The sequence below is a fragment of the Trichoderma gamsii genome, assembly GCF_001481775.2.
Source record: "Trichoderma gamsii strain T6085 chromosome Unknown Scaffold_15.2, whole genome shotgun sequence".
Lineage (NCBI taxonomy): Eukaryota > Fungi > Ascomycota > Sordariomycetes > Hypocreales > Hypocreaceae > Trichoderma > Trichoderma gamsii.
Genome location: NW_020171352.1, coordinates 535962 through 551289, shown reverse-complemented (window position 1 = coordinate 551289; position 15328 = coordinate 535962). Strand labels below are relative to the sequence as shown.

The window sequence follows — 15328 nt, the reverse complement described above, 5'->3', positions numbered from 1 at the left end:
ATCGGCTGGCTGACTGCTCGACTCTTCACCTCTCATTCTCACGCTCTCTCCGCTAACCGCCATGGCTGTCTGTCTGCGTCTAGCTCCCGCCTACTGTTCCGAGCAACCGGACCCTTCGTCTCGTCGCCCAGAGCCAATCTCGACGCCGGCCCGCCTCCACGTGCGGCGACGAGACGCCCTCAGGCAAAGCCCACCGTGCCACCAGGTGCAGCGAACAAGCTGCTAGAGCGTGAGCACGCGACTCTGCCTCTGCGTGTGAGGGGATGGAGAAGAGGAAAAAAAAGCCACCTATATCTCTCCTCATGCAAATGATTTCTGGCTGCCTTTCTCCACTCTATTCTTGCCATGTCGTTCGATCTATTTCTCTATTTGAGCTGGAGCTTGTGTGTGTTGCTCACCCCATGCTGTGATACAGTAAAATGGAGGATTGAACGTCGTGGCTGCGCATCCATCTGGGCTCACCTGAGCATTTTCAAAGCAGTGGGCGGATGACGCGCGCGACATGCGGCAGTTGGATGCACCTCAATATACGGTCGCGTGCACCAATGGATTTGCATCCAGACCTACGAAAAGGGCATCCAGAACCATGGGGGGTTGCGATGCTGGACGCTGGCTACTGCAGAGCTGATGTCACTTTGCGGGAGCGTGCATGTGCTCTTACCACATAGAAATTGTATGCGGCTCTGAGACTGCGCAAAATAACGGCTTTTGCGTTTGCTGAGATGATGCCTGATCAACAGTCAAAATCCCCAATAACTGCTGGCGTATTTGACCACTTCGCAGATCACAACGCCGCCAGACAGTATGACGCTCCTGGTCTCAACCTCCATGCATGATTTAAGACCCTTTGCAGTTGATGTCTCACCACTCACTCAGCAGCCACCGCCGCTTCGGTTGAAGTCGTACTACGACCACCAGCATGTGTCCCATCATGGGCACACATCTATATATCTGCTGCCACCCCCACCAACCAACCACTCCATTGTAGATCCCCCGGCTCACGGGTTTTGCCACTGTATCACCTCTCAGCTTTCAGCTGTCTCATACCGACTGCAGTCCTCGGTCCAGTCATAGAGCTTTGCGAGACCCCCAGACGTCAAAAATCTCAAGACAGCTGCAGGGCCAAGGTAAATCCCTCTTGGATGGCACACAGTGATATCATTTTGCCTAGGGAATGAACACCGCCATTTTCTATCCAAGCGACACGAACGATGCCAGAATAAACCACCTCTCATGGAATTCCCAGGCATTTTGTCTCTGAGCCCCGCGGGCTACCAAAAATACGGCACAATTGCCATCTCAAGATCACCGCCTACGCTAGTCCCAAATTGTACCCCATTCTCAACCCTCCACTTTTCATCAGTTTTTTTTCCCGTTTCCTTTTTCTTTCCTTTCTCATCACGCAACACACTCAACATGAGCACCTGATTCAGGTGTGAGGCTTTCTCGTCATAACAGATACGTCGCAGTTTGGGTTTTATCGTTGCTAGACGAAATATTTGCCGCTCGTTTGAGGGGAGCCATAGCTTTATTCTCCGTGATGGCTCCCCATGGTTTTTCGTGGCTACATGATTTGTTTTGAAGAGATAGCTTTGCGGTGATTAACGCTATGCGTAGCCTCGAGTGCCCAGAGTAAATTTCCATTTGATTGTATGTATGCTTCTACTATCGATTACGTACTGATGCCATGCAATCTTTGTCACTGTAAAGGACTCAGCGGTCAATGAGATCAGTCTGCAGATGGCCTCTAGCCCAACAAATCCTCTAAATATTGGCCGACTTCTTGTATGACTTTAAGACCAACATGTTTAGCGTTTCCATGCATACTCATGTAGATCTCAAGGTGCTTAGTTATACACTGTGCAGTGGAAAACGGGAAATTCTTGTTGAAAATCCACCCACAGGGAGTTGTTTCTCGCAGTATCTCTTTCTGTACTAAAGGCATCTCGAGTTGCTTTGACTCGCCCTCTAGCCACTGCTTCAGTGCCATCATGGAAAAGTTTTCCGAAATCCAGGGCTTGATGTCAAGTTTTCTTCTGTATGTAAGCATCTCTGCTTGAGCGACTGCCCATACGAGGCCGAGCTGAGAATTTCCGCATGGAAACTCCCAATACTCATGTTCGCGTTTTAAGGATCTTCTGGGATGTCCTGATTCAATCAAATGGTCCTTTTCACCACCTTTGTAACCGATGGTCTTTTCTCGATCCAATTTTTCCTCATCATCAGTATTCATCGAAACAAGCGGATAATCAGTACTAGGGTGATCTCTAATCTCAGAGTTTGGTATGGAAGACTTGTTCGTGCGGCGAATTTTGCCAGCTTTGGCCAATCGCATAATACCACGCATACAATCCCACGCTATCTGACACTCTGGCCTCAAGAGATTAAGAGCAGCAGATGGAATTGTCTGTATAAACTCATCGGCGTCCATAAATCCGTTGACACACGTCTTCGGATGAGCTCCCCAAGACTTCGTGGATTGACACATCAGTTTTCTGGAACCCATTGGCTCCTAGCCTCAGTAGACATGTGAGTACCGCGACAGCGCCAAAAGCGTCTCTCCATCGAAGCCCGACGCCGCCAAATAGTATGCCAAGACTACCGTTCAATGAAGGGTCCCGAGTGTTACTTTGGCACCACAGTTCCCGCAACGTCGGATAAACAATCCCATTGGACTGATGAATGTTTTGGTTGTAACTGCCAGGAAGAAAAATGGCCATGAGATCATGACAAACAGCTTGAACAGCACTATGGCAAAAAGGATGCTTCCAGCCAAATGAGATACTGAAGTTGCCTCTTTGAAAGAGCTGTTGAACAATTGGAGAATCTACATCTCATCGACCGCATGTATCTTTTTCTTCGCCAGGAGACCTTTTCATATTGGCAAAGCCAGAACTGACATGCTTAGGCACGACGCTGGTATGTGAGCGTAATACAGATATTACCAAACAGTCAAAGACAGTATGTCGCATGCTATCTTCATTATTGCGAGCGACAGGATATCGGCCACCCAAATGATTTGTGAGTGTAGCGAGTAATAAGCAGCATGTATTGCCACCGTCCAAGTAGGTGGCGGCGAGATGATAGGGATGAATCTCAAGGAACTGCTCATGAATGCCCTGACCCTCTTTTAGAATTGATTCCAGAAACTCCAAGTTACCGGCGATTCTCGCAGACTTCAAAGATTCCAGCCGTAGCGATCTTGAGACTTCGATCAGCGATTCGTTAATCACTATGAATGAAGAGTCTCATAGTGCGTGAGGGCGCGGTTTTATAAGCTGCATTCGCCTCACTCTTGGAAAATTTAGGCCAATTCGATCGTTCCGAATTAGGCGCAAGTTGGGCTCGAGGACTCTCACAAAAAGCAATCATGACCAGGATGGCACTTCACAGTAGCGGCAAAGGCAGCGCTTGTGCCATGGATCGTCAGCAAGGGCAGCTTGCAAGTGCGTTGATGCGGGCTATCTGGATATGAATCCCCGTACTGCTAGTACGCGTACCATTATTGCATTAATTTAATAGTATGAGGCTTACTAGCGGCCCTACACTCCGTACCGGTCCTGGGCCTGTCCACGCCGGCTGCTCATCTAAGTCTGTCTGCCGTGCCCCACTGTAGATAAAAAGGCAATCACGCCTTTCCCATTGGCAGCGCCGGCGTGGAACGGATTCAGGCACCTGGTAGAGGATGGATGCTGGTACGGAGGCAATACCCCATATTACAAAACCTCGCAGACAAATCGGCTTGCGCCGTTCTACAGCGGCACGGCTCTATTGCAACGAAAGCATCCGCACGCTCACGCCAGCCCAATGGGCCATCCAACAGCCAGGGATTGAGCAAGCATGGGGGTGGAGGCGCCACAAGTACGTGGAGATTTTTTCATGGATAGAGCAGAGGTGCAGGATAACCGCAGCGAGAATCTTCGAAGTCCTCGCGGATTTTTTGCCTTGCCTTGATTGCCCTTACGGGCTTATCTACCATGTCAGCCTAGCCATCATAGCAGGACAGCTTTGTTGCCGTTCCCAGGAGACAATTGACGACCATCCATATGGCGCGGTTGGCTCTTCGTCTTCGCCTATAAAATACCTTGGCTTTCCCCTCGAAGTCCGAGTATGATTAGTCCATTGTCGCGAAGAACATTAGCTTTCCACCATAACTATTTCACCCCTCTTATTTCGAACGGAATATTGAGGTCTCATTCTCAAACACCATATTTTAAGATGGCTGACCAGAACTCCGTGACCGAATCATCTATGTAAGTCATAGAAAACGTCTTATTGTTAAATTGTGTTTCATCTTTCGTTTATTTTACACTTCTAAACAAATCCTAGGGAAAGTTTCTCTCCTCAACTTACATCCGCCTTCGCCACCTTTACTACCTTTACTACCTTTACTACCTTTACTACCTTTACTACCTTTACTACCTTTACTACCTTTACTACCTTTACTACCTTTACTACCTTTACTACCTTTACTACCTTTACTACCTTTACTACCTACTTCAAACTACCAGCTGCAGCCTTCTATCTACTGTGCATTAGTCTTACATACATGGCTTTTCGCGTCTAATTTCATTATTGTCTTATTTTAGTATCGCAGCGGACACATGGAGCATCACAGCAAGAAGTGGCTCGCCTCCTCCCGTACCCCAAACGAATCGCGGCGTAGCTGCACAACCGAGCAGTGCCAGCACTACAAATGAAACACCGAATGGCAATAAATATAAATCCCAGAGCCGTCTTCTACTTGGAATTGGCTCGCAATTCCCCATTGCTGGTATATCATGCCATCATTGGAGAGTTTTCTTATATTTGTCAGAGAAGCTAATGGACTGTCCTTTGTTTAGAAGACTCAACCACGAGCGCTAGTATTTCGATATAAGCACCGAGACTGCGATACTCTCTGTCCTATAAAGTCAGGCATTACATACGAGCGTTTATAAAGACAATGGGATGTTGTAGCCAATGCTGTACTATTAATAGATTGATACGGTGTTGTCGTTGTTGGTTGAGCGTGTTCAGTGTATACAACACGCCTTAGGTGGGGATCAAGTCCATCTAGAGACTCCATCTCTCAATGTTGTATACAATGAGATTAGATTGTTGGATACCTACGAAAAAGAAGATGTATAAAGAATAAATGTCACATATTATGGCAGTTCATATTTTTCCTGCGAGTCACCTAAGTGAACAATGTGGTTTTGAAGGCCTTGAAGTTTACATGTATCCAGCATCCCAGCTGTAGCAGCGGTAATAGCAGTACTACACGCCTATGGTGCTCGTGAAGGGCGAGCGCATGGCGTTCGAACGCTATTTGGGAGTGATGTTCGCCTCCATTATGTTCTTGTTCTTCGCCTTCTCGGTCTGGGCAGCGTTCAAGCGCTTGTGGTATTCTTTGGCCTCCAGTTCCTTGCGTTCTTGTGTACGAACGGCTTGTGCTCTTCGCGCTTGAACTTCCTGCTCGTCATAGTTCGTGTCTTCCGTTCTTGGGATTGGTCCATTCTCCTTCCGACGTGATTGTCAGGTACGAAGTTATTGTAGTAGCTTACCTTAAGTTATCCAGCTAGATTGCTGGATACTAGAACAGGGATGCTGGATAACCTTTACCGTAAACCAGTTCCTTTATCCATGATATCACATTCAAAGCTGCTCCAAGCTTTCAAGCTCCAAGCTTTCAAGCACCTGGAGTTAGAATAAGATTAGTGCTAGCACACAAGGGGCCGCTCTTAGTGAACTTTTTATCAGCTAACAAGGTGGATGTTCTGGTTGAGTGGAGACACCAGCAGTCGAAGGAAAGCCTACGGAAGAAACGTAGAAAGTGCATGCAATCGATATTGGTATGTCATTTATCTATCATGGAATATCTCACAAAAACCTCGAATCGAGAGCACTTGAGGTCTTATCAGCATGCGAATAGAATAAAGGAAGCAAACGTGAGAACTATGAACAAGACACAAACTTGTCTTGAGGAATGGCCATAAGAAGTGACCACTTGAAAATTAACTCGAAAGTATGACTCTCTATATGACAAAACATTGTAATGGAAATTGATTATATGAGTTTTGTCATCCATTTGACCTCGAAACGCCCAGTCAATTTTGTTCGCGTTCAAAGATTTCAAAGAGTTTGCATGTACACTGTGCAGCCCTGTACGGATGCCCCTCGCTCTCTGATTGGCCTATAATAATTAGCACTAGCACCTAAGAACTGAGGCCTGTCATACATGCCAGGTACTCCATATTAAATCCAGTGATGTGAAGATTCACGCAGAAATCTCATCCAGCCAGCCATAAACTTCTCATTCAAATGCAAAGAGCTTGGCAACATATCGCTACAGATCTCCAAGACCAACACACGATGCTCATCATAGCAATGGACAGAAGTGTCCTTTCTTTTCCAACTTTTCATCGGTAAAAACATCATCCATCACCATTCACGATGCAGAGGCCGTTAACCGGAGCAGTGCGATGGCTGCTTCTGAGCGACCTCCACTTCAAGCACCAAGACCTCGACCGGATCTGGCAGACGGCGCAATGGATTGCTTCCGAGGCGAAGCGAAACCAGGTCCAGCGGGTGGTGATTTGCGGCGACCTGCTGACCAGCCGCACGATGCAGTCAACACATGTGCTGTCTGCGTGCTACCGCTTCATCAGCCTCCTCAGCGATATCGTGCCGCGAGTGCACGTCTTGCTGGGCAATCATGATCTCGCCTACCGCCGCGACTACCAGACTACAGCTCTTGACGCTCTCAACATCAACCGATTGGCCCCCTATGTATCGCTGCATAGCAGCATTGCCCGTCTTGAATGGGACGGCCGGAGCGTCTTGCTGCTGCCGTTCCGCGAGGAGCAGGATGAGCTGACCGAGGCTGTGGCCTCTCTTGGCCCCAGTGAGGCGAGCAAGACGGTTGTTTTTGCTCATCTCGCCATCAACAAGGCTATCACGCAGCGATATGTGGTAAACACCAACGTCAACAAACCCCACGCGGCAAGCTCCATCACGCATCGCGGCTTGACAGGCCCAGATCGGTTTGCTTCTCTAGCCCGAACATTCACGGGGCATTTTCACAGTCATCAAATCATTGTCCAGAAACAAACTCGGCACAAAAGCCCGGTCGACATGAGAGGAAGCATCACGTATCTTGGCTCCCCCTTGCAGCTGAATTGGGCCGATCTCAACGACGAGCAACGAGGTGTCGTCTTGTTCAATCCAGAAACGCTCGAGTACGAATTTCTTATCAACCCGTATGCGGTTAACTACATAACGGCCGATATACGCCGACTTCTTGATGGTCAGATTGATAAAGGTGCCATCGAGGGCAAACATGTCATGCTCCTTGGCGAGCTTACCCATCACAACTACGTCACAGCTCGCGAAAATCTTCTGTCCCTAGGAGTACGAAGTGTACGAGACTGGGCTCCCGTAGCATTTACTCTGCGGGCTGGCTTCGGCGCATCGGTGCCAGCCAGTGATGCCGCCGTCCAGCTCTCGGAGGAGCCTGCCAAGAATGAGACGGGCGAAGGCATAACGACTGACGCAGTTTTAGATTCTGACATTGAGTCTGACCAAGGAGCTGAAAAACTCGATTTCGCTGGGGAAATTCGCAAGTATGTCGAATCATTAGACTTGGACAAGTCTCTTCTTAGGCGACAGGATGAGTTAACGTGGGTTGGCCAACGTATAATCCATGCCTCCCGCGAAATGGCCGACCAGGATAAAAAGGCTGATGTTAGCTACCAAGACTTCCTCGATAGGTCAACACGATTTACGGATACGAAGACCGCAACTGAGCCATCAACTGATGTCTTTGTGGCCGAACCGCGCAGGCTCACTATCACCAACTTCCTTGGCGTGCAGACAACCACCACTATCGACTTTGAACAGAATCTTCCACGAGGATTGACCTTCTTGGTCGGAAAAAACGGGTCTGGCAAGAGCACACTTGTCGAGGCGATGGTTTGGTGCCAATTTGGATCGTGCGTTCGCAGCGGATTAAAGGTTGACGAGGTCGTCAATGACCATGTGGGCAAGAACTGCTCTGTTGTGCTCGAGTTCGCCAATGGATACACCATCGCGCGATATCGCAAGCACAAGAACTTTGGCAACCGCATCGTCGTTTCGTTGCACGGTGAACCGCAGCCTCAATTCGAGCATCCACTCAACCGTACGACGCAGGAGGCTATCAATGACCTGCTTGGCACCGACTACAAGACATATGTCAAGACAGTTGTTTTGAGCCAGGAGAGCGCAGCAAGCTTTCTGAACTCGACGTCAAAGGAGCGGAGTATCTTTATCGAGGCATCACTCGGACTGTCAATATTGGATCAGTGCTCTGAAGTATCTAAGCTGCCCCTTCAGGATATCAACAGCGATGTGAACAAGTTAGAGATGAAGCTAGACGGCTTGATCCAAAAGAAAGGATATATTGAAGACCAGATTGAAGTCTTGAATCAGACGCGAAAACGACTCATAAAAGAGGCTGAGAAGGTAGTCACATCTCTAAGTACAGCAACTCAAAAGCATACAGATTCCATTTCAAGAATCAATGAACTAGGCCTCGCTGATGAGGGATACGCACGAAATAAAGATGAACAATCCATGGCCGGTACAAACCCCGCAGACTGCGGGCAACATATCATGGTCGGAGGCAGGAGAGCTCAGGGTTTCCCGAAGTTGAACCAACCCGCTGGGCTTAACATGAATTTTGACGACGAGATTTCACTGCTGCAAGATCAAATATACAGTGAGCGGGGAAATATGAACCGAATGGAGAAATCGCTTGCTCAGATACGGAAACAGAAGATCGCAAAACCGGCGTCATGGCTTGGACAATTGAAAGAGCAAACAACTCAAAGACTTAAAGCTACGACGGCAGCTCACCCTGTAGGTGTGCACAAGATCTTACACGCCGCGAAGATTTCTATACTCTACTTTCAATTGATAGCCATTGGGGGCCTCTTGCTCATTGCCTGACTACCGGTATCTGGTCCGCCCGATTTCATACATTACATCTTTCACTTTAACGTACAACTATGGATGAAGATATAATCCAGCCACCCGCCCACCCACTGCAGGTAAATAGTCCGTTCTTTCGTAGCTATATATCAAGTGCTCAGTGGTTTATATAACCCTCTTCGCCCTGCCCTTCAACTGATTGTCCCTTGATCATTTTACACTCCAATATTAGATCTTTTGCTGCCAAAGAGCCTTTTTCTTCTTAGTGCTGTTAAAGATATCATTTTGCTACATCCTTACAATTCTCGGAATATGGCTTCCTCAAACCTTGCGGCTACGACCTCTATGTAAGTATGACTTTTCATACAGTCAGTTGCCCTAGCGTCTCGATGTCTTTCTTCAAATATGCATCCTTTCTTCTTGTTGAAGGTCATCCTGATCCATGTTATATCTCTTCTCTATTGTTCCCTCCTGCCTAGGCTGCCCTTTGAACTTGATCGGACCAAGCTGCGAGCTCGCTCCCAGAAGGCAGACCTAGGGAAGAAGACAATGCGCCATGCTATTGCACATCCAGTTACCACTAAGGACAAGACAATTCCTCTCACTAACTTTTTTCTATCCCACTTAGGGACGTATCGGATACACAGAGCCACAAAGCGAGATGTGGCACTCCTCCGCCAGCGCAAACAGGCAAGAGTGCAGCCAATCCAAAGCGCGACTCCTTTACGATCCAAAAGCCTCAGAAGAAAAACAGCACGTCTGACCAGGACTATATCCTTTTGGGAGTGGGCTCCCAGTTTGATGCCATTGGTATGTATCTTGGACACGATGCACTCATGAACATGGTCATACATGGGGCGTCAAACCAGCCAATGCTCATACATACGCTACAGATGATCAAAACGGAAACAAAGATCTCCATATAGATCTTTAATTCTGCACTATTCACGAACCAACTACGACAGTACAACGGCATAGACGCATAAGCGTGGGAATATGAAGCAACTTTGGTTATAATAGGATATCTCTGGAGTAAGGACATATGCTGAATTAGGCTCGCTTTACAAAATTGCGACACATTGTGCGTTCGCAGTTTATACACAGATAGAAATCTAATTTAATTTGTGCACCGCCTCTGAACCTTGAACCACCGTCATATGCACAGCGAAATGGACCACACGCACATGACCATCAATTATATAACGTTCACTAAAGTACGTGGCACAGTCATCTAAAAGACTAGAACATGTATTTATCACTAGTAACCACGGCCGTCTGTCTTTAACACCGTTGAATTCTCACATGAAGCCAAGATAGAGGCCCTTCTTAGAGACTCCTGAAGGACCAACTGCTGGAAGGCCGCGCCCAGCCATGAACCGCATGAGGTGATACCCAAATTCTCAAAGGCGGGTTTAGATTCCTGACAACGGTGGAGCCCTGTCGCATGCCTGTGCTACTGGCGCTAGCGATGCCCATCCGCGGCGTTCGAGCCGTCCAAGAGTTAGGCAGCGCACCCCCCCAAGCGGTGGACAAATTACATCGCCGCCTATCGCATACAAGTTTATAGCAGCAGACCGGCGGTGTTTTTTGTCCCCCCTTGTCCCCCTGGCCGCTTTGCTTGGCTGTCTCACTCTTCTTAGACAACTTCCATACTCCCTACCTCGCCTGATCCAGCCACGAAGAGCAGCAGGGGGACCTGAGCACCATTAGGACAAAAGTTGATGCTCTCCGTGGGCGCCATGCCAGATGCTAGTCACAGCCCTCGGAGCACTAGAAGTTATCCGAGCACCTCAGCTGTAGCTTAATAAGGCAGCCAGTTCTTATTCTAAATAACACAACTACAAAAAACATTGAAAAATAGCAGCAGTAGTAGTAATAATATTAAGTAGTAGCAGGTTAGTAGTCGTACCTTATTGCCTACATGGGTATATAGATGCTATTGCTAGAATGCTGGATAACAGAATTGGGGTGCTGGATAACTTCATGTTTCACAACATCTGCCAAATTGGGATGCAGCTAATAGGATCTGAGCTATAGAAGCTCCGCCCTCTAAGACACAAGATCCACTACCTGTACCTGTATTTAGCTAGTACTTTGTACATGTAGACAACCTGCCCAGGAGGCTTGCCGCCATGATGATGAAACAAACAAACTTGCAAAACAAAGGTAGTATAAGTGATATCAATGCTACTTGCAAAAGGCAACCGCATTAGGGCGCTGCGGTTATGGAGAGCAGAAAAAGGCAGCCGCATTAGCGCAATTCCTCTCAGGCTGATTGCCAGCACATTAACTACCTTAGGTACTTGTGTAGTATACGAGTAGTGTCCCTGTCATGCACACGGATCAAAATGCACAGCGCCAGCCTCAGCCTCATGTAGGGGCGTGTGACGCGACGGCTCCAAAGCGCTCAGCGGTTAGCTCCGAAGCCGAATCTAGATTTCTCATTGCCATCCCCGGTTGTGTTCAGCTTGCTAGGTGGTCGTTGCTAGGTGGTAGTATCATCGGCCGCCTGTGCAGATGACTTGGCTGTGACAGTTCGATTGAGGCTCTGGAAGACCCTGAGCCATCATTGACCACCTTCAACGACCAAAGGGTCAAGAGAGGTAATGAGTTACAAGGACCATAATCGGTGCATTGTTTAGGTAGGTGATACAAAACAGGAAATATACCTCTCTCACTCGATTCTTCATCTGGCCGTGCTATCTGCCATGGAGAAACCCCTCATCTATAACACTCCGCGATGAGATTGCTACATGTATTAGCAAATGATCAGTCCCGGTTTAGATTCTGTTCAGAGACTTCATGTTGATAAAGCGGCTGTGCTTTGTCATCCGAAGCATCTGCCTCACTACAGGCGAGTAAATGTCAAGTACTGTTTTCATCAGTAACTGGCTGAGCTGCTACCATGCAATAAAGTTTGCTGCTCTACCGAGTAAGAGCCCATTGTATGTCTTTGAGACCATATTTGCATAGGTACCAAGTCCGTTTTAGGAAGGACGCGAAGATATACGCGTAGGCTCAGGGTGGATGCGGATCGTCTCTAGAGCTGTTTTTTCGCATATGCTGTAAATGGGCGCTGCAGTAATATGCAGCGCGGGATGCTGCGCGCTGAGCAGGAGGGGTGTGCTGCAAATAAGGTCTCCGTGGCCAGGGCTTGACAACGGTGGAGGGGAGTGGCTAGAGAACGGAGACACGGAGACACGGATAACTTGTAAGTAAGGACTGGAGTCAGATTTTCGCCGCGTTGGTAAAGCAAGCCCAGGGTGTGACGACCTCGTGCCCACCACCAACCATTCTACCCAGTACATAGGTAGAAACTGATGATGAATGCGTTCCCGGCGCCGGTTGCTGCCGGAATCAACTCCCCGGCTGTCGGGGGCTCGCTCCTCGTTAAACGCCGGGATATGTGTAGCGGGGATGGGGGACCGTCCAGGGGATGTTCATAGTATAGCTCAGTAAGCGCGTTGTGTTAATGGGAAGCAAAATACAGCATCTGTTATTGTTGAAGATCCTCCAAGTCATAGCTCAGCTACCATCAAGTCTACTTGACGTGGCATCCATCCACTCTGATACAGGTAGTTACCTTGATTCCTAAGTGAGTACGCGGTTCAAGTACTAATACTCTACGAGACTAAGTAAAATTGGGATTTTTGAATAAGCTTGCGCTTAGTACAGCAATTCTCAAAGCAAAATTTCAAAGCCAAATCATCCGCAGCATTCTCTTGCTTCATGTAGCTTTAAACGTGCCTTCATTCCATCCATATGTCCTCTTTAACCGGCGCGCAAATATCGGGATCAGATATCCTTCTATCCGAGACTTGTGAGGCCGATGCACTGTAAAAGACTTGTTCTCTTTCATGCCATCAGGCGGCGAAAATGTGTAGACGGAGCCATACTTTGGCATGACAGAAAATCCTAGCTCAGCCATGGCACTTTCGAAGGCGACCCAGCTGATCGAGCCTCGTGCTTCAGACTTCTTGAAGAGCGTGGAGAATACCTGGCTTGCCGGCTGGCTGACTTTGAATACTTGTGCCGACAGGGCAGGTTCTTCCTTGGGCGCCTCTGGAGTCTGTATAATCTCAAATATCGTTGACTGAGAGGGACGGGTCTTTTCCTTGACCTTTCTCAGTTCCACTTTTTCATCTACGGACTGAGGAGGAGTTGTCGTAGGAAGCGGGATGAACTGCGTCTTTTCTAATGTTGCTTTTGTCGCCCGATACTGGTTTTCAAGATCCGCTAAGCAATCCTCCATAAGATCTTGGTATAGGAATCCCATCTTCGAACCAGTCTTGCTGACCACAAACTGGTCAAGCTTGGTCAGAGCTCCATTCGTCATTCCAGCCTCTAGGAGGTTATCAATCGGTACAGCAAATTCTCGTAAGTCTATTTCGTCTCGGAGCTTGTTCAATTCGACATCCAACTCTTGAGACCGTGATACGAACATTTGGCCCTTTTTGCGAGAGAGGGCAGGCATCGAGATGACTGGCGATAAATCTTGCATAAATGCGGTGATTACAATCAAATCTCCCAACGCACCAATCTCTCTTTCCTGTAAAGTTTCCCGATCAATGGGGTGAGACTCATACAGGTCGCTCAGCTTCTTGATCCACTCAACTGCTTTACTGGAATTGGTCTGGGATTGACACAAGCGCAAAACATAGTGCAGTTGAGGGTCAACTCTGGTCAGCTCTTCGGGCTGAATCTTCATATTGACCTTTGCGTTACCCGCACTGTCGTAAGAATTGGCGACGCGCTTGAAATATTTCGCGCCTATGCCCGTCTGCACATGCCTGATAAACTGAGCTTGGGCACGGCTGTACTCCAAATGGCAGATATTCGAAACTTCTTGAAGGATAATTGGTCGGTAGACTTTATCAGCGGCTGCATCTTTCAAGAGATCAAGAAGGTGACATATGTAATTCCACACACTGGCCCCTTTGATTGAGCTGTGAATTGCTTCAAAGAGTGCGCCACTGATGTGTTTATCGGACAAGACGGGCAGGTGACGACCCTTACCGTCTATGACAAGTTCAGGCCGGCTGAAGAACCGAATATTGACGGCATGAGCAAGCACAACTGGCTCAGCGGAGAGGAGACTTAGGAATTCTTCAAGACTGTTTTTCTGATCTTGAGCACTCGAGATCAAATCCGGGAGTGAAAGTTTCTTCGGCCGCTCTTGGATCGTCAGCTTCGAAAGAGCGGCTGATGCCGCTTGTTCAGATTTTTTGGACCGCTCATTTTTCGACCTCGTTTCAGAGCCTAGGTCGAGAATATCCTCAATCAGGATATTGAGAGTCTGGAAAAGCACGAGTTGTCTCTGTAGAATGAGTTCCCCCGTCGACTGAGGAACACAGAGGCCAGCCCGAATTGCCGGCCCAAAAGCAGCCAGTGTTTCTTCGCGGTTGGACACAATTTTGAATGAATCTCCATATCGCTCGTCCATGAAGAATGTGTAGCTATTTTTAAACGAGTCGACGTGGCGAAGGTTCTTCTTCGTCATCATCTCTAGAATAAAGTTTCGGTCACCTGGGGTGCCGAGGGCGCCATCGCAGTACTGTTGGAAAAGAGACGTTGTGGCACGATGCTTGAGGTGACCTAGTAGAAATTCGGGTTCTGTTGTGATGTCCTGCAAATTCAGCTCTGCAACAATTTTATAGACATTCCCCAGAGATGTGTCTTGGGAGTGCTTAAGCACTGCTCCATCTGCGGCGCCAGCCTTGAGACATTGCGCCCGTTGGCCTTTGCTGAAAGAGCGCCATATAGTCTCGATTTTGGAGGCGTGAGCCTTGTACTTCCAGGCGAGGTCGCTGTGAAGCTCTTTCAACGGCGAGGCATTGTGACTGGCATTCATGGCGTCCGTTATGAGAAAGTGGAATTTATTGCTCGCAGATATCCTGCTGCAGCTATGCCGGCTTCGTTACAACGTTGTTTTGATCAGTCGTACGTGGTGTACTTTGAGGAAAGTATGAAAGGTTTTTGTCGTCGGCCAATTTATGCTAATTTGTGCGCGGATCACGTGGATCGATTTAAGTTTTATGGAGACATCCCGGAGGCAGATAAAGAAACAACTATTATATTCTAGCATATTCAACAGCAGCCTTAATAATTCGCCATTATTGTCATATTAATCCTTGCTATTTCAAGGTGAACTTAAGGCCTAAAATGATGCACTTGTGTCGAGTCTGGTCGTGTGGAGCTTGCGTGGAGCCAATAGACCCCGCCGATTCCCCGCCGATTCCCTGGCGATCCTCTAGCGATCCTCTAGCGATCCTCTAGCGACCCTGTGGTGACCCTCCGTCGAACTATTAAGACTACATACATACATATAGATAAGGTATCTACACAAATGTATTTAAGTGGAAGCTCGGTTGCCCTC

General features: G+C 48.0%; 2 protein-coding genes across 2 annotated transcripts; one reads left to right on the top strand and one right to left on the bottom strand.

Moving 5' to 3' along the window:
* Positions 1–6435: 6435 nt before the first annotated feature.
* Positions 6436–8970, top strand: TGAM01_v205075 (hypothetical protein; the record flags this gene model as incomplete). Its single annotated transcript, XM_018803471.1, has 1 exon — positions 6436–8970. One exon carries the CDS (start codon positions 6436–6438, stop codon positions 8968–8970), a length of 2535 nt encoding a protein of 844 aa, XP_018663168.1.
* Positions 8971–12679: 3709 nt separating this feature from the next.
* TGAM01_v205074 (hypothetical protein) lies at positions 12680–14803 on the bottom strand (the record flags this gene model as incomplete). The annotated part of the gene is made up of 1 exon (XM_018803472.1): positions 12680–14803. One exon carries the CDS (start codon positions 14801–14803, stop codon positions 12680–12682), a length of 2124 nt encoding a protein of 707 aa, XP_018663169.1.
* Between the last annotated feature and the right edge of the window lie 525 nt (positions 14804–15328).